The sequence below is a fragment of the Canis lupus genome, chromosome 29, assembly GCF_048164855.1.
Source record: "Canis lupus baileyi chromosome 29, mCanLup2.hap1, whole genome shotgun sequence".
NCBI lineage: Eukaryota > Metazoa > Chordata > Mammalia > Carnivora > Canidae > Canis > Canis lupus.
Genome location: NC_132866.1, coordinates 31894258 through 31914006, shown reverse-complemented (window position 1 = coordinate 31914006; position 19749 = coordinate 31894258). Strand labels below are relative to the sequence as shown.

Genomic DNA, 19749 nt, shown 5'->3' with positions numbered 1-19749 from the left:
AATAAGAGAAAGTCCACCCAGCAGATTCCAGGGTCATGGCTGGAATAGTCATGGCAGGGTGGTTATGGCTGCTTTTCTTCTCAGAGGGCAGGCATGAGAGAAATTAGGCAAGGCAAATAGGCTACTTAGGCTTTAGTAAGTCAGGTTTAGATAGATGCAGGTTGTTTAGAGGTGTTGTCTTCAAAAGCCATTGCCCTGTGCCTGGTGACTTTGAGGTCCATAGGAAACTACTGCTCTCATCACAGGGAAGAGAAAGTCATTGTTTGGGAGACTGAGTTTCTTCCTATGGGAGAAAGGGGAGTCCTAGTCCCAGATATGTTGTCTGGGCAGCCCAGAGTGAGGTCCAAAGTTATTTTCTGACAGTTCTACTTATCACACCACAATTAACGAGGCATGTTCCTGTGGCATGGGGAGGGAGAGGTAATATCTCTTTTTTTACCACACAAGCTCAGGTGTATCCATCTAGAGTTATGAATGGAAAGTTAGGTGGATGCCTTCTGACCTCAAACTCCCTGTCACACAGTACCTAACAGCACAGACACTGCTCTGCTGTTAGCTGCATAGTAAAGACCAGGAAGGAGAACAGCTAGCCTTAGATAAAGTGAGGAATAATCGGTCAGATGGGGCTTATATTGGTTGAAACCACAGTTTGTCTCAGGCTAAAAAATATAGGCCAACTGAATAGGGTAAGATTTATAAAAGAGACCTGTTTGGTTATAAATAAAAGGCTGGGATCCAAGACGAGGGCTGACATACTCAGCCATCAGTCCTTAGCTCTGAAGGCAGGATGAAAGCCCACACCAGGGATGTTGTCAGGGGTGCCTGATAATAGGAGCTCCTGGTAGAACAAAGAGCCCCTTTTTTTGTAGGTGATTGGCATCTTCATAGATCCCCCCAAATCTTGCTTCTAGATGTCAATGTCATACCTGGTTTGAATTCTGGAAAAGATGCCACAAGGTTTTTGAATGTAAAATAACTTTTTGATTTCATGATGGGGAGAGGAGAAGGATATGATGTTGTGATGACTTGATATGAACCTAGGGGTTGATTAACTGTTAATTCCTTAATTTTGTCAGAGCTGGTCAAAGCCATGTAAGGTTCTCTATTCAAAGGAATTCTGTGATTGTTTTTTTAATTTAATAATTTATCTTCAAGTGTATATTTTGGAAAATTGAGGGCTTTTATTTGCGTGACTCACACACTTTCTGTGTCCTTCTGTTCTTCAATATATGTAGATTTCAAATTAGACAAGTAAAGTTATCCAGAATAAATTGGTGATTTTTTTTGTGTGAAGAGGTTCATATAAAATTTCTGATCCTGATATAAAAATATACATTTTTATATTTAGTAATACACCTGTCTAGATACCTATGTTTGGATTGTTTGTAATTTTTATAGTATCTATCATATTTCAGAATTTCACTATAATCATTCTGCCATAGACTTCTATGGTTTTTTTTTTCTTTTCAATACCATCCAGAAACTAGCATGATTGTTCCATATCATTTTAGAAAACATTGCTTTCTGAATGGTGAAAAAAGAGTGGTTTAAGACTGCGTGCCCTAGTGTCTTTGGACTTTGCCTTACACTGTGAATTCTCAGTAGTTGAAATATCATAGTCCAATATCTCAGGGCATTTTCCATGGAAGAGGAGGGGCTTGAATTGTAGTTCTATTTCAGTACTCCTGCATTGTGAATTGCAAAGAAAGGTTTTAGAAAAATCATTCTGTGTACTATTAAGCCATAAATGAGTTCTATGTTCAATGAAATTTTATTATAAGTTTTTTTTTGTTTTTTTTTTTTTTAATTTATGATAGTCACAGAGAGAGAGAGAGGCAGAGACACAGGCAAAGGGAGAAACAGGCTCCATGCACCGGGAGCCCTATGTGGGACTTGATCCCGGGTCTCCAGGATCGCACCCTGGGCCAAAGGCAGGCACCAAACCGCTGCGCCACCCAGGGATCTCCAAAATTTTATTGTAACAGTTTAAGCTTAAACTCTAACTTAGGTGGCTTGGCTCAGAAAGACAATTCCCAGCAAGGTCCCAATACATCTCACTTATCTATATATTAATCACTTGGGACAGCATGCTTACTTATTTTTCTTTTTGGCATTCAACAGAGATCAATAAATGATAGTTACTCCAAGCATTTTTCACTTGGTGATCACTTACAAACTTTTGCTGAAGGCCAAGATGAAGATTTTATGGAGGAAGTCATTTTTCCAGATTTATTTGAAGTAAAAGCAGAATATGAAGATGATCAAGAAAAAATCAAAAAACAACAGGCATACATTTTTGTCCCAAGTAGTGCTCCAGGTAGAATTCTTTACAACAAAATGTTTAAATCATTAATAAATCATATTATAGAATAATAGTTGCTTTGTATGCTGGATAGATAAAGTGTACTGATTTAATATTACAGAAAGTTTTCTCTATTTGGTCTTTATGTCTTCTCTGACTTTAGGGAAATTGGTTAAAGGAACTCATTTCTGATACATATATATTTAGATTTCCTGCTAAACTTCAGTGATAGAGTATATATTACCTTTTTTTTTCTTGTTTGGTCAATACCAGTTTAACATTTTGGACTTCAAAGTAATATCTAGGTTTTGTTGTTAAGTGGTCAACCAGCGTAAACTGCCAAAAGATATGATTCCACGCATTTTAGAAGATGAAGGATTCTATATTCAGAGAAAGCCACAAATATATAAAAAGACCTGCAACAAAATGGAAAATCGCCTGCTTACTCTAGAAGAGGCAAGTGCACCAGCTAACAAGTTATACCGTTTCATTGATAGTATGTAACATTTGTTTTTAGTGAAATATTTTATTATGATATTTCATGAATAATTTTGATAGGGAAAGTGTTGGTTTGAAGAAAGTGGAGAAATTATGTCATTACCTTCGCCCATTAGACAGTCATGGAATTTCAGGCTAAACACAAACAAGGGATCTTTAAATCCAGCGCTAAAGACCACATACAGAAAGGTAACCAACAACAGTTTATTTGTTATTATGATGAGAAGAATTCTTGTAATAACAATTATAACTTATGTTTTTGTGATATTAATTCACCCTGTAAAATAATAGTAAATCTAGTAATATAATGGCAAAACTATGATGAAATGTAAAATAGCCATTTTGTTTTTGAAGAATGTTCAGTGATATGGGGAAATACTTAAATTACAAAGTGAAAAGAGCAGAATGCGAAGTTATAATATGATCCTAATTTTATAAAAACATAATGAATGAATTTATCAATAAATGAATAAGTACATAAATGTGTAGATATATTAAAAGATTGGAAAAATATATCAGTTAATAATTATCTCTGGATAATAGGATATAGAATTATTTTAATTTTCTTCTTTATTTCTTTCTCCATTTTCTAAATTTCAAAAATGAATGTATATTATACTCATAAGCAAAGAAACAAATTTTATATGTATTCTAAGACATTATGAAAATTAGTCCATTAACCTAACAAGAAGAAATATTTAGACAGAAATAGATGAACATTACATCATATGATATAATAAGCACTAGGTATTATATGCAACTAATGAATTATTGAGCTCTACATCTAAAACTAATGATGTAGTATATGTTGGCTAATTGAATTTAGAAAGAAATAGTTATATTTATTTATTTTTTTATCTTATTTTTTTTTATTTATTTTTTCTTTTTAGAAATAGTTATATTTAAACGCTGGTTTGAAAAATTTAAATCAGGACTATGTACAAAAACTCAATTTCCCATTCACTTTCCTTAACTGTTCCATATATAAGAAATATGGCTGTAAGTGGATATAAAGTGGAAAAACTATACACTAAAAACACTTAATAGGATGTTATTCTTTATTCCCTCTGTTGTTTTGAACCTGTGAGTTATTTATCCTCTCCCAGTAATTATATGCCTTCTGTAGTTAATGCTTTTTCTTTACAACTGTAGTTCTTGCATATTCCAATAGCAGGGACATATTAATAGCAAGGGCACTTATGAGGTTGATACCTCACAGCCTGAGGAAATGAGGGCTCTCCCTTACCTGAAGAGATTAATAGTTTTGAGATTCTCTTTGTCTTTCTGTAACATGTGAGGGTCTTTATATATGACATATGGTCTCTTTTCTTCCTTAGTTTCTATGTCTTGCCCAGAGAATTCAGGAAATTAAAATTATTTTCTTATATTGTGATATGTTTTTCATATCTTTATACTGTTTATAAATTGTTTCAGGATCTTCTAAAAATATACCAACACTTTTTGCTGCTAAGAAAGCCTTTTATTATTTTACTATACAAAATGCCTTTAGGCTTTAATTTATTTTCCCACTTTTATAAATTACAGACATATACAGTTGTCTACCAGAACTTCTGATCATTTGAAGAGCAAAATTTTGTACCCAACCCAAAGCAAAGAAACTCAATAATGAGAATGTATAATTAAGTCCTTGGTCTTTTATTTTTTTTTTAATTTTTTTTAATTTTTTTTTTTTTTATTTATGATAGTCACAGAGAGAGAGAGGCAGAGACATAGGCAGAGGGAGAAGCAGGCTCCATGCACCGGGAGCCTGACGTGGGATTCAATCCCGGGTCTCCAGGATCGCGCCCTGGGCCAAAGGCAGGCGCCAAACCGCTGCGCCACCCAGAGATCCCGTCCTTGGTCTTTTAATTGTCTTTTTCTTCATACTCTTTACCTGATAATCCCAATTTAATGGCTGCTGCTACCATGTGCTTGCTGGTGACTCCCAAGCATATATTTCCACAGACTTCTGATCCTCAGTTGCATATATAGAATCACTTTTAGAGAGCTCAATTTGGTGTCTGTTTTGTTTTTTTTAGTTTTAAGATTCATTTATTTTAGATGGAGGAAGGAAGGGGAGAGGGAATCTCAAGCTGACTCCCCACTGCATGCAGAATCCAACTTGGGCCTCAGTTTTCGTGACCCTGAGATCATGACCTGAGCCAAAACCAAGAGTTGAATGCTAAACCGACTGAGCCACCCAGGCACCCCTCAATCTGGTGTCTTAAGATCAGATCTCTAAAAGAGAATTGTCATTGCCTCTGATTGAGGCAATTTTGCTGTGAAGCTAAGGAGTGTTAAGCTTAGGGTCCCTAACTTTGCAGAGGTCCCTTTCCAGGACTCTGAGAGGGATTTTAGCAATGTATTCACTTATCTTTATTTACAGAAATACAAACATATCAAGTATATTAGCTTGATGGGATCCCTGGGTGGCGCAGCGGTTTGGCGCCTGCCTTTGGCCCAGGGCGCGATCCTGGAGACCCGGGATCGAATCCCACGTCGGGCTCCCGGTGCATGGAGCCTGCTTCTCCCTCTGCCTGTGTCTCTGCCTCTCTCTCTCTCTCTGTGACTATCATAAGTAAATAAATAAAAATTAAAAAAAAAAAAAGTATATTAGCTTGATGAATTTACACGAAGTCAACAAACCTGTGTAACCAGCATTGAGATCATTCCAGAAGACCCCCTCATGTCCTTTCCAGTAACTGTTTCCCCTCTAGGTAACTGCTATTATAACCTTACCACTGTAGATTATTCTTATCTGTTACTTTTGCCTGTTTTACATAAATAGAATAATAGAGTAGGTATTCTATGTTGTTGCATGCAACAATAATTTGCTTAATCTTCTTGCTATCTAGAACTCCATTGTATGAAATATATTTTTTCTTTTTCTCTTCTCTGAGAGAATTGTACAATATTAGTGTTATTTATTTCTTAAACGTTCGGAAGAATTCACTGATGAATCCGTTTTGGCTTGAAAATTTATTTGTGGGAATGTTTTTAATTATAGATACAGTTTCTATAAGAATAAAAGATTGTCTAGTGGAAAGACATCATGTGTTCATGGATTGAAAGACTTAATATCATTAAAATATCCATACTTCCCAAAGCAATCTACAAACTCAGTGCAATTTCAATCGAAATCCCAATGGTATTTTTCAGATCCCTGGGTGGCGCAGCGGTTTTGCGCCTGCCTTTGGCCCAGGGCGTGATCCCGGAGACCCGGGATCGAATCCCACATCGGGCTCCCGGTGGATGGAGCCTGCTTCTCCCTCTGCCTGTGTCTCTGCCTCTCTCTCTCTCTCTGCCTCTCTCTCTCTCTGTGTGACTATCATAAATAAATAAAAATAAAAAAAAAAAAGAAATCCCAATGGTATTTTTCAAAGAAATGGACAATCTTAAAACTCATAGGGAACCACAAAGGACCCTGAATAGCCAAAACAATCTTGATAAAGAAGAAGAAAGCTGGAGAGAATGGTATCATTATCATAACGGTATAAGAATTTTCTATTTTCTTTCTCCCCAAAGTTCACTGATTTTGACAATACCCACGGAGAAAAGTGCCTTTGTAGAAGTCTGCAAGTCCAGTGGAGAATTCTAGCACATCTCTGAAGTAAATAAAATAAATATATAAAATAAAAATCTGAAATGGAGTATTTTTTGTTAGGTCTAGAGTTCTAGGTTGGATGTTATTTTGCTTTTAGCACTTTGAAAAGAGCTTTCCACTCTTTTGAATTGCATTGTTTCATTGAAAAGCCATCTTTTTTTTTTTTAAGTATTTATTTATTTAGAGAGTGGGGAGAGGGGCAAGGAGAGAGGGAGGAGAAAATCTTAAGCAGGCTCTATTCCCTGAATGGAGTCTTACGTGGGGCTTGATCTCACAATCTTGGGATCCTGACCTGAGCTAAAATGAAGAGACGTTTAACTGATTGAGCCACCCTGGCACCCCTTAAACAGCTGTCTTAAAGTCTTATTTTGGTTTTGAGTTTTTCTATTTGGTGTTCAGTAATTTCCGGTATATGTTAAGCTGTGGGGGTTTTTTCAATATTTATTCTGCTTTGGGCTATTAGAGCTTCCTAAATGTAAGACTCCATGTCATCCATCAGTTTTAGAAAATTCTCTGCCATTTTCTTAGCTAATATTACTAATGCCTTAGTCTCCTCCTCTTTTTTGTTCTGGGACTTCAAGTACACATGTCCCTTGTGTCTTATTTTGCTTTTATTTTTTTATTTTTTTATTCTTGTCTTTTCTCTGATCTTTAGTCTGAGTATTTTTTATTTGATCTGTCTTCTAGTTCACTTATCTGATTTTCTGGTCTATTTTATCTCCTATTAAATCTGTTGAATGAATTCTTTCTCTTTATCCATTTCTTTTTTATTTGGAAAGATTTCTCCTTTTCTACCTTAGAAGAAAGAGTGGGGTGTTTCTTTGTTCTGGTGCTCCTTCTAGTTTAGGCTTAATTTCTAAAATTTTTAATTTTTTTTTTCACTTTCTGTCACCTCATTTCTCAGTTTTTCTAATTCTGATTTATGTTCTTAAATGTCATAAAAACTTTCTTTTAGCTCATTCAAAAGTACATTTCTATTTTTATCTTTATCTGTTTTTGGAGTTCTTTCTGTTGTACTTTGTAGGGATATTCTTTTACTGTCTATTCATTTTTCTTATTTCTTTTTAAGATTTATTTATTTTAGAGAAAGAAAGCACAGAGGAGGGACAGAGGGGGATGGAGAGAGAGAATCTCAGGCAGACTCCCTGCTAATCAGAGAACTGGATGCAGGGCTCTATCCCATGACCCTAAGATCCATAATCTGAGCTGAAATCAGGAGTTGGACACTTAACCAAATGAGCCACCCAGGTGGCCCCTGATAACTTTTCTAATGTCACAGAACTCTGTTGTTTTCGTGTAATGTTAAAAAAAAAAATAGTGCCTGGATTTCTGAAATTTCTTGGCTATATTTCCCTCCCCAGATATCTTTCCGTACCTTCACTTTCCTTAATCTCTGTGGTCCCTGGCTTTCTCAATTTTTATTTCACTCCTAGCAGTTTCTCTTTAATGTGAAGACTTGTCCTAAAAATTCTTAGGAAGTAAAAAAAAAAAAAAAAAAAAAAATTCTTAGGAAGTAGGTTCCTCTAAGCCCCTTTAGTCCTCACCAAAACTCCTTCCACTACTCCAACTCCATCTAGTAGGAAGACAAAACCTCTTACAGTTTTAGCTACTGTTTTAGAGTTGGCATGCTGCACTTTATGGTGAACAACTATTGACTCTTTGAGATTCTCTTGCTGTCGTTGCTTCTCTGTTTTCTTCCAGGAATCACCAATACTATGCGTGCCTTTTTTTACTGTTGATGGTTTGTCTCCATCTACTTGCATTTTGGGTTTCACGAGGGATTCTTAGAGATGTAGTTTTCTTATGCATCTTGTCCATGGATTTTTGGCTTTGCTATCTAGTTGCTCTGTTTTAATGGTAGAGATTTGGGAGTATCTAAAACTATAATGCCACCATATTCCCAGAAACACTTGTCTAATGAATTCTTAATTTCAGATATTTTCAGTTTATTTTTAGCCTTTTTAAAAAATATATTATTTATTTATTTATTTGACAGAGTGAGAGAACACAAGCAAGGGAAGTGGAGTGGCAGAGGGTGAGAGAGAAGCAGGCCCCCTACTGGGCAGGGAGCCCAACATGGGGCTCCATCCCAGGACACCAGGATCATGACCTGAGCCAAAGGCAAATGCTTAACTGACTGAGCCAACCTGAGACCCCTATTTTTAGCTTTAAAATGTCCACTTGACATTTGATTCTTATGTATATATTCCAGCTTTCTCCTAAAATACACCATGTTTTCATTCTTATTTTTTAAGACACGTTAATAATAGCCCCTTTAAAGTCTGTACCTGGTAACTATAACATCTGGGTCCCTGTGAGTCTGTTTTTATTTTTTTCTCTTCATTTTGCTTGTTTAAACTTGTCTTTTATTATGGTTGATGACTTTTTATTGCATTGCAAATATTTATGAAAAGTTATAAGAGCTCAAGAGGATGTCTTCTTTCAGGAAGATTCTGTTGCTTGTTTTGTTAAGCATACTGAGGATAATAATATTTAATCCAATTAGGTACTTAACTCATTTCCGCTGGATTGCAGTTCTCTCAAGGCTCAATCTGTATTTATGTCTTCTATTTACCTAATCTCTTTCCTGCTAGACTGCAGAGTAGAGTTTCCTTCCTTCCTTTCTTTCATTCGTTTGTTCTTTTTTCTTTTAAATCAATTGCTAACATATCCAAATGCTTAGTGTATAGTAGACACTCAATGGGTGCTTATATAGTTTTTTAAGATTTTATTTATTCATGAGAGACACACAGAGAGAGAGGCAGAGACACAGGCAGAGGGAGAAGCAGGCTCTATGCAGGGAACCTGATGTGGGACTACATCACACCCTGGGCCGAAGGCGGACACCCAACCACGGAGCCACCAGGTGTCCCATTGAGTGCTTATATTATTTGTAATGCAACCTCAGTAGATGTAAACTTTTATGGTCCTAGTGTACATTAGAAAAGACATCATTTGACTGGCATAATCTTAGAAAATATTATTTTTTGCATGGTGCTCGTCATACCACATCTCTGCCCCATCCTAATTTATAACACATGTACTGACATTTTATAAAGTCATAAATGAGCCCCCCTCCCCAAACACACATACACACCCAACATCGAAATATCTCTGTTTTCTCTAGTTTGGCTACTAAAAACCCATCTCCATTAAAAATAAAAAATAAAAGAATAAAAGAGGGAGGAGAGAAAATCCCTTGTTCTTTGCTGTTATATGACATAACTTTTATATCTTAAGGTGACAAAATGTTTTATCTAAATTTTGCTGAAGCTAAAACAGATATTTTGACATAATTATCTGAGACCATTGTTCTTAGGGAGACAGATCCTTGAAATAATGACAGTTTGGTGAATGAATGAATGCATAAATGAATAAACAATTGGATGATAACAAATATAAATGCAAAATATACAATTTATGGAGAAATTATTAACCACTATCCAAATTAACCTTTGTAACCACCAGAATCCCAAATTGGAAACCCACTGGGCTGAACAAGTACCTTTTTCCTCAAGTGCATCTGTTCTAGCTTCATCCAAGCATAATTTCAATATTTCATGGACCTTTAGACTTAGAAATAAATGGAAATGTCATTTAACCAAGCTTCTAAACAGTATTAAAATTCATTCTGTAGCATCCTTAACAGACAATGTTCTGGAATTTATGTCAGATAAATGCTTCTGGGGACACCTGGGTGGCTCAGCCGTAGAGCATCTGCCTTTGGCTCAGGGTGTGATCCTGGAATCCTGGGATTAAGTCCCACATCGGGCTCCCTGCATGGAGCCTGCTTCTCCCTCTGCCTGTGTTTCTGCCTCTCTCTCTCTCTTTCTGTGTGTCTCTCATGAATAAATAAATAAAACCCTTTAAAAAAAAAAAAGATAAATGCTTCTGTTTGCTTTTCCCTTTTATTGTCTCCACATTTGTTACTCTTGCCTTGGAGGCAAGGCTCATTTGGGGTTTCTCACCAGAATAAAAGATATAAGGGCGACTGAAGCACAGATAATAGCTGCCCCAGTACCAAAGTCCTCTCCTCTCTTTGCTGTTACCTCTGCCAGATTCCTCTGCCCCAAGTCTTTTTGTTGTTGTTGTTGTATTTGTTTATTTGACAGAGCGCATAAACAGGGGGAGCAGGAGAGAGAGAAGCAGGGTCCCTGCTGAGCAGGAAGCCCCACGCAGACCTGCCCCAGGTCTTATTTGCATGTTGTTTGCTGACTGGTTTTGCCCAACCATTTATTTGACTATGCCCTTTACTCCATCTTCTAACATTTCATATGTGTTTGCATAGATTTTACACTTGTCATCAGCTTGAATGTTTTTGTGCATTTATCTGGCCTTTGATTTATTATTGCCTAGATCTTTGTGCTCTTGGTCTAACACACTTAGTTCCAGAGGTTCACTTAATCCCCTCACTTAATTGACCAGTGCTGAATCTGTTTAATAAGATAGGCCTCTCTAGCTTAGGAACTTTAGTTTTCAAAAGTTTATTTACAATTTGGTTACTTAATACTAAACTTTTTTTTTTTTTTTAAGATTTTATTTATTCATGAGACACAGAGAGAGAGAGGCAGAGAGGCATTGAGAGAGGCAGGCTCCATGCAGGGAGCCAGATGTGGGACTCGATCCTGGGACCTCAGGATCACACGCCGGGCCAAAGGCAGACACTCAACCGCTGAGCTACCCAGACATCCCTAACTAAATCTTATAAGTGGAATCAAAAGCAGGTTTTCTCCTCTGAGTTGGTCCTTCCATAGAAAATAGAGACTGACAAGATAAGGGTAAAACAAAAACAAACTTTATGGCTCTTCTCTTGCCTGCCCTCAAGCCATTAAGGAAACAGGGTAAGATTCCTAGCTCAGGAGAGAGTATGGAGGAAGAAATGTAGGCATCATACTGTGACCTGCAGTCCTTAAGAAGCACTGGATCTGCCACACCAGGCCAGAGATGGGATAGCAGTTTTTCAGTATAACAGCTGCTGTAGTAGCAATGGCACAGGAGACCATGTTTTATTACACCAGTCCAATCCAGAGAGAGGGCTTGTGCTCTCTTATTTAGGTGGATGCAGTTATGGATCTTATTGGGAGTGGCTAAGCATTCATGAACTAGACTGTACATGCTAAGGAACCCATTAGCCCTCAAATTACATCACCAAAAACCAGTCACATATTTAAACAAATGCGCTTAAATTCAGAATAGTGTACTAAAACATAATTGAATCATTTTATATATAATTTAAGGCCTACAAACCTCAACTAGTTTAGGGGCAATCTGGTATACAAGTGGAGACCATCTCATGCATAAAGAAAGATGGTATCCTTATAAGGTAGTATTTGCTTAGAGGGTCCAAGCCCCTTCACAGAATTTTCCAGGGATTACCGATATATTCACATAAGAACAATGTTTTAATAACGGTTTACCACTTAACTCTGACCCATAGATGACTATTAGATCGTAAGGTAGTTGGACTATTGACCCAACCATCTAAAGACCATTTGTCATAGTGTTCCTATAGGAAATTGTTGTGGGGGTTTATAACTTGAAAATCAAAACTCTGCCAGCACACAACAATAAGGTATATGACAATAATTTACAGCAAAATGATTAAGGTGGATGTAATATATTTTATTAAATCAAGAGCCAAAATCAATTTCAAGAAAGAAGAATCAAATTATTCTTTATTGCTTCTCTTACAGTTAACGTGTTACTTTTATAAGGAAAAGTCCCTTGTAATTTCAAAAGGAATACAAAGAATCAAATTAACATTGTGTACATATTTTTCTTTAAAAGGCAGTGAAACCTGATCTAGAAAGCTCTATTAGGAACAAAATGGAAGGTCAAAGGGAAATGTACCAATTAGATCTCAACATAGTGGGTTTGCAATTCAGCCATCATCCTCTCTTCAATCAAGAACAAGTATTATGTGCTAGACTGCTTCAACTTTATGAGTGTTTTCAAGACAGGCAGCAACAGAATTTACCTCAGCTGCTTTATGAGAAGGTGAGAATAGCTTATTCCATTAGGATTTTAAATATTTAAACAATTAGAACAATAGTTGCTTTCAGTTTTTCTAAAAAGAAATTCTGTGAGTTGACTGGCCAGATAGATAGCCTCAAATATATTCTGCAGAATATTTCACTTACACATGGTTTACTAACCAGTGGTATTCTTGGAACCAATGGTATTCTTGGTCCTATGACTCAAGAAGAGTATTTGAAAAGATTACTATTTAAAAGAGCCATATGATTGTTTTAAGTCTTCTAATAAAATATATTTTTTAAAGATTTTATTTATTTATTCACGAGAGACACAGAGAGAGAGGCAGAGACACAGGCAGAGGGAGAAGCAGGCTCCATGCAGGGAGCCTGACAGGGACAGGATCACGCCCTGGGTGGAAGGCAGGCGCTAAACCGCCGAGCCACCCAGGGATCCCCTAATAAAATATTTTTGATAAAAAAAAAAATTAGAGATTTTGAATCTCATATAAAATGTGAAACATCTTGGTCTGAGAATGATTAACCTAGTCATCTAATGTCATCATAAAGAGTACATAAGGGCAGCCCGGGTGGCTCAGCGGTTTAGCTCTGCCTTCGGTCCAGAGCCTGATCCTGGAGTCCCGGGAACGAGTCCCACGTCGGGCTCCCTGCATGGAGCCTGCTTCTCCCTCTGCCTGTGTCTCTGCCTCTCCCTCATGAATAAATAAAGTCTTTTAAAAAAATAAAATAATAAAATAAGGAGTACATAAAAATCTGGGGGGGAAAAGAAATCAAAGGAGTACTCACTGATTATTTTTATGAATTTGTACCTCTCATGTACTTGCTTTTTAATTTCATCTTTTCTGTCTCTTGGCAAACATTAAAATTTTAATGAAGTCAGATCTTTCGATCTTTTTTCCTTGTGTATTTTAGGTTTCGTTGTTCACTTCCTAAGACCTCTACCCCAGATACATCAGTCAGCAGGCCTTAGGCTGCAATTCACAGAGAACCCTATCTTAGTTGCTTAAACAATTAAGGAAAAGGTAATACCTCCTGTATCACAAGTCCCAAGTTAGGGCAGCTCTAGGGTTGGCTGATTTGGTGGCTCTGTAATATCAACAACTCTAGCTTTTTTCCCTCCTTTTCTAATGTTCATCTTCAGCATATTGACTTGATTAGCTCCTCTCAGGTTAACAACTGGCTGCTCCAGTTCAAGGCATACTGACTAGACACACAATATGTATAGTATCTAACTTTGAGAGCCCTCTTCAGCCCTTCCTCCCACATCTGGGCAAATTTCCCCTTGTGTCTCCCTGGCTAGAATTATCTCACATGAGCATGCCTAAACCAGCACCAGCAAAAAGAATGAAATTGCTACAAATGGCTAATCAGGGATTACCTCTGAAACATATGGAAGATGATTAAGCAATTAAACAAAATTGGTGTTCCGCCAACCAAGAAAAGTGACCTTTCAAGGGCAACCAATAGTGTCTGAAAGACCAAAATTCTAATAGAGTCATCTTGTTATATATTCTTCTAATAATATACGTGTGTGTGCATATATTATTTCTAGACTTTTATTCTGTCTAGAGTTTGTATCTGTGTCTTGTGGAATTGGGCTCCTATTCAGTTTCTTTCCCCAGAAGATTATCCTAATATTCAAATACCCCGATTTCCTAATAATTTAAAATTCTGTCTTTTGTAAACCAGCCTAACATATTTACATAGATTTAAGGACTATTTATTCCATGGACATAATGGTCTAGTCCTGCCCTGTTTTAATTACTATATTTAAGGGACACCTGAATGGCTCAGCAGTTGAGCATCTGCCTTCGGCCCAGGGTATGATCCCGGAGTTTCACATCAGGCTCTCTGCATGGAGCCTGCTTCTCCCTCTGCCTGTGTCTCTGCCTCTCTGTGTATGTGTGTCTCTCATGAATAAATAAACAAAATCTTAAAAAAAAAATTTAAATAAAAAAAAGATCTTTAAAATAAATAAAAATAAGGACGCTTGGGGATCCCTGGGTGGCGCAGCGGTTTGGCGCCTGCCTTTGGCCCAGGGCGCGATCCTGGAGACCCGGGATCGAATCCCACGTTGGGCTCCCGGTGCATGGAGCCTGCTTCTCCCTCTGCCTGTGTCTCTGCCTCTCTCTCTCTCTCTCTCTCTCTGACTATAATAAATAAATTCAAATTAAAAAAAAAAAGTAAGGACGCTTGGATGGCTCAGTGGTTGAGTGTCTGCCTTTGGCTCAAGGCGTAATCCCAGGACTCTGGGATTGAGTCCCACATCAGGCTTCCTGCATGAAGCCTGCTTCTCCCTCTGCCTATGTCTCTGTCTCTGTCTCTCTCTGTCTCTCATGAATAAATAAATAAAATCTTTTAAATAAATTTTAAAAATTAAATAAATAAATAAAAATAATAATTACTATATTTAATTATTAAATTATGTAGTAGGACAAGTGACTCCTCGTTTTTTCTTGGATGTTTCTGTATGCTTTTCAAGATTTGATCATCCATATGAACTTTAGAATTAGCCATCAAAAACTGCAAGAGACTCTTAATCATAGGAAACAAACTGAGAGTCACTGGAGGGGAGGGAGATGGGACAGGGTAACTGGGTGATGGACATTAAGGAGGGCATGTGATGTAATGAGCACTGGGTGTTATATAAGACTGATGAATCCTTGACCTCTACCTCTGAAACTAATAATACACCATATGTTAAATAATTGAATTTAAATAGAATTTTTTAAAAAGAAAAAATAGGGATCCCTGGGTGGCGCAGCGGTTTGGCACCTGCCTTTGGCCCAGGGTGCGATCCTGGAGACCCGGGATCGAATCCCACATCAGGCTCCCGGTGCATGGAGCCTGCTTCTCCCTCTGCCTGTGTCTCTGCCTCTCTCTCTCTCTGTGACTATCATAAATAAATTAAAAGAAAAAATAAAGGATACTATTTTTTTTTAAGATTTTACTTATTTATTCATAGAGACACACACAGAGAGAGAGAGAGAGAGAGAGGCAGAGACACAGGCAGAGGGAGAAGCAGGCTACATTCAGGGAGCCTGACATGGGACTGGTTCCCGGGTCTCCAAAACACTATTTCTGGGCAGCCCTGGTGGCGCAGCGGTTTGTTTCTGGGCAGCCCTGGTGGCACAGCGGTTTGGTGCCGCCTGCAGCCTGGCGTGTGACCCTGGAGACCCGGGATCGAGTCCCGCATGGGACTTCCTGCATGCAGCCTGCTTCTCCCTCTGCCTGTGTCTCTGCCTCTCTCTCTCGCTCTCTATGAATAAATGAATGAATCTTAAAAAAAAAAAAACACTATTTCTTTTGAAAAACTAATAAAACAGATTCATTACATTTGTATGCAAAAAAACAGAATTAGCCTGTCAATTTTTATTTTAAAAATTCTATTACTATATTTACTGTGATTACATTATATTGTTGTATTAATTTTGAAAGAAATTTTATCTTTCTAAAAATTATGTTCCCTCATCCAGAACTATAGTATGTCTTCCTATTTGTTGAAGTCTTCTCTGATTTCCTCAGTAAAAGTTTGTATTAAATGATCCTAGTCTTGGAGTTCCTACAAACTGTCCCTAACTGTAACAGATTTCTCCTATACATGTTTTAGAGTACAGGTTCATCCAGTTTTATTTCTCTATGAATATTCCCTGTAGATATTTCTGTCTTATGCTTTCCTCAGTATATCTTTTTCTCTTGATTTTATTTTTTCTTGTTTTTCTATGTTATAATGCATTTATTTTTCATAAAGAGATACAGATATAAACACAAATATACACATATAATATGGATGTGATGTTGACAGTGGATATGGATAAACAAGATAGATATCTTTTCTGTAACCAAAGGATTTTAGGTGGAAGATAAGGTAGATTCCTGTGTTCAGACTGCTATCTTAAAAAAAAAAAAAAAAAAAAAGACTGCTATCTTGATTGGCTTTTTTTTTTTTTTTTTTTGACTGGCATTTTTTTACATTAATTGATGAACTGGCCTAGAGAGTTCTAAGTATAATGTTTATTCCTTAGATATTGAGACTCTTCTCAGTTCTGCCCCAAGGTCCTTATATGAAATATATTTTGGAAGATACAACAGTAATACACAAAAGTTACACACAAGAACCACAGTTGTGCTTCTACTGCACAGGCCTAGACCTTTGGAGAAATTGGAGTTCTGGTAACAGTGGATGAAATGTACAAAAAAGCTCTTTTCTTTATTGTAGCTGAAAGCACTGACAGATGCTACCAAATTAGCAAATGAAAATCCTGAAATAAGGCAGCTGACCAAAAAATCTTTACAAGATTATTATTGGCAGATAAGGTAGGTTTCGGACCATTAATGTATTTATCAAGCATTTATTAAGTAACTTCTTTAGAAAAAAAAAAAAGTAACTTCTTTAGGCTGAGTATTGCACTTGCTATGGAACATATAAAATAAGAAAAAGACAAGATCTCTACTCTTTAGGCAATTACAGAAATGGCTCCAAACTTCCTTAAGACCTAGTTTTGTGTAAAAATATATCATAGAAGTGTCACATGAAAGTAGTTGCAATTTTATATCCATTGATTTTTTAAAAACATGTTAATTATAAACCACCATGAATTCACTGGTATTTTTAGGATCATATTAGTCTCAAGCATTTGTATACATTTAAGAATTAGTCCATATATACATATATCTACAAGATATATTACTATTTCAGTCTAAAGATAATACTCAAAGAACAGTTAGATTTAAGAACCTCTGTAAAAAAAACATGGTCTACAAGTTGGGAACCATTAGCTTATAGAGTAGTTGGGAAGAGAAGTTAGGAAAGTATGAAGCAACTAGAAAAACAATTCTAAGACAAAACATAATTATGTGTCAAGGACTCCTCGAAAGCAGAAAAGCTCACTGGGAGATATTTACTGGATAGAAAGTTCACCTGTGCCTAATGATGTAATAATTGTCTATATAAGAGAGTGATTTGATTGTTAAAGAATTTCCCTGACTGCCTGCTCAATGATTTTACAACCTCTAGAGGCAACAGTCAATTTAAAGAATTGGTTTCCTAGAATAATCTAGTTAAATGCAAACAATGTTGCTTGAAAAGATTGATATATACCTTGCACAAGGCCTGGCACATAATGAGTGCTCCCTATTACTTGGATGAATGAGTGAGTGAATGAATGACTAGAAGCCATCAGTATTTACAAAACAATAAACTGGTATTGTTTATTGCCACCATAATTAACACAGAACATGAAAGCTTTAATGCTGGAAAGAGAAAAGTAGGCTTTAGATGGAGTCTGATGGTGGTAGATAAGGATCTACTATTATATTCATGTGTGTGTGCACATGCATGTGTGTGTGTGTGTGTGTGTGTGTGTGTAAGGTTCACTGAAGACTTCATTGCTTTATCAGACCAGAAAAAAGCAATATAGTGGTGTTGAAATTCAGGAAAATTTTTGGAGTGGTGTTGAAATACCACAAAGAGTATTTATGGACATTTGAGAAATGGACTCAAATGGACTGTTTCTTTTAGGAAAGATATATATTTAACCTTTAATGACTGTCTACTAAGTGCATGGTACCCACAATCAGCTGGTGCCCAGTATAGAAAGCTGTAAGTTGTTCATGACCCCCCTTCTTACCTGTCCTCTCATCCCTCACATCTAACCAGTAACCATTCCCATTGATTCTGCTTTCTTTCAGGTGCTTATTCTCATATAGAGCCTGACTACTCCAACAGTCTCCTAAAATACCTCTTTTTTTTTTTTTTAATACCTCTTTTAAAGCCATGCTCCATATTGAAACTAGAGTGATTTTTCTATATAAATAAAGCCACATTAGTGGCTATTACCTTCATAATAAAATTTATTTTATTGGAACTTTGCTTTGGAACTCCATAGGTCAGTGCCCTAAATGGCCTATACTCTCTAATATCTATATAGCTTTGTTTTAATGCCTCTTTTCTCTAGAAGGTTCTTTCATTGTTTTCTGCCTGACACTTAGTCAACATACTCATTTTATTCAATTGCATGTTACTTTCTCAGGGGAGGCTCTTACTTGCCCATTTTTTTTTCTTACTTGCCCATTAAATATTCTCTCTCTCTCTCTCTCTCTCGTACTCACATAGCATTTATGTATTTCCTCTTTCAAAATATCCATCATGTTTGTAATTACTTGTTCTGTATTTTTCTCTACTGGAATATTAGTTACTAGCACCCAAAATATTTCCTACCACATAATAGATATTTATTATGTGTTCATTGATTTGAATTGAGTATCAAATACTCTGTGAAGTTTTTCCCTACCTTTAATTCTCTTATTTATTCCCACACTCTAGCTGTGTAAACTTCTACTATAGCACCTATACCATTTTATTGGATTGATTAATTTACATGTTGGTAAGCTTCTTGAACCTGGGGAGCATATCTATTTATCTTTGCATCCGCCTTAACCAGCATAGTGCCTGGCATGTAGTAAGCATCCAATGAATATTTGCCGAATGAATAAATGGTAGTAAGCTTCTATCTCTAGGACACTGGATTTCATGAATGGCACTTTTAATGAAAACCACTAAAAATGTCTGATAAAATACAAATATTATTTTTATAAACATATTGCAAAAATAACAAAAAAAAACCAAGGAATTTGCAAAAGCCAAAAACAAAGTGAAAGGAGAAATAAAAATTAGCGAGTGGTAAAGCCAACGTTTACACTAAGGGTATTTGTTGAATATTAGTAACCTTGAGCTATTAGTAACCTTCAGACAGCTTTATGGAGTACCAAAGCAAAAGATAAAGCCAAATTCAACTTAATTAGAAAGTCTAGTAAGAGATCACTCTCTAATGGATGTTAAACCTCATGAATGGGGAGTATAAAGGGGATGAGAAACTTGTCTTTGACTTTGACATTTGGCAGAAGAGGGGAAATGCTCCTTTGAGCATTCATAACCACAAACCAGCATTCATGCAGATTTATAAAATGAATATATAGTACTTGTGTAGTCTAAGATATCAGATTGAGAATTTAATTTAAAATAGTCCCAAATCAGTAATGACAGCAGACAACTGGCAAAGCCAACATTTTAGTATATGTGCTGCCAAAGTGAGCACATTGGCAAAGCCAATAAATATTCTTTCTGTTAGCTGAGAGATTTTCCACAAATGTGAAATTCTAAGGAATATGAGCTGACAGTAAAAAATGAATCAGGGAGGATTGAAGAGAAAAATAAGTGGTAAAATATACAGGTAAGTGAGCAAATGATGTAATGCTGTCTCATCAGATACAAAAATATAGAGAGAGTTCAAATATATACCTTCTAGAATAGAGTAAAAAATGGAGGAGGGTAAGTGTAATTAAAAATATTT

The 19749-nt window shown here is 36.5% G+C and overlaps 1 protein-coding gene across 46 annotated transcripts in view; it reads left to right on the top strand.

Annotated features, from left to right (window-relative positions):
* The window catches only part of CC2D2B (coiled-coil and C2 domain containing 2B), a 110915-nt gene that overhangs the window by 12718 nt on the left and 78448 nt on the right, over window positions 1–19749 (top strand). For 28 of the 46 annotated variants that reach the window (XR_012020800.1, XR_012020803.1, XR_012020811.1 and 25 more), the window contains 5 exons: window positions 2122–2317; window positions 2622–2758; window positions 2861–2989; window positions 12192–12401; window positions 16617–16714. The exons of 10 other annotated variants lie outside the window; for them this stretch is intronic. Coding sequence is in view for 31 of the 36 variants with exons in the window: in XM_072805898.1 (XP_072661999.1) it covers window positions 2122–2317; window positions 2622–2758; window positions 2861–2989; window positions 12192–12401; window positions 16617–16714 (770 nt within the window). In the remaining 5 variants the exon portion in view is untranslated. Of the gene's footprint in view, window positions 1–2121; window positions 2318–2621; window positions 2763–2860; window positions 2990–12191; window positions 12402–16616; window positions 16715–19749 lie in introns of all 46 variants that reach the window. 8 more of the 46 variants (XM_072805913.1, XM_072805912.1, XM_072805917.1 and 5 more) reach the window with 5 other exon arrangements.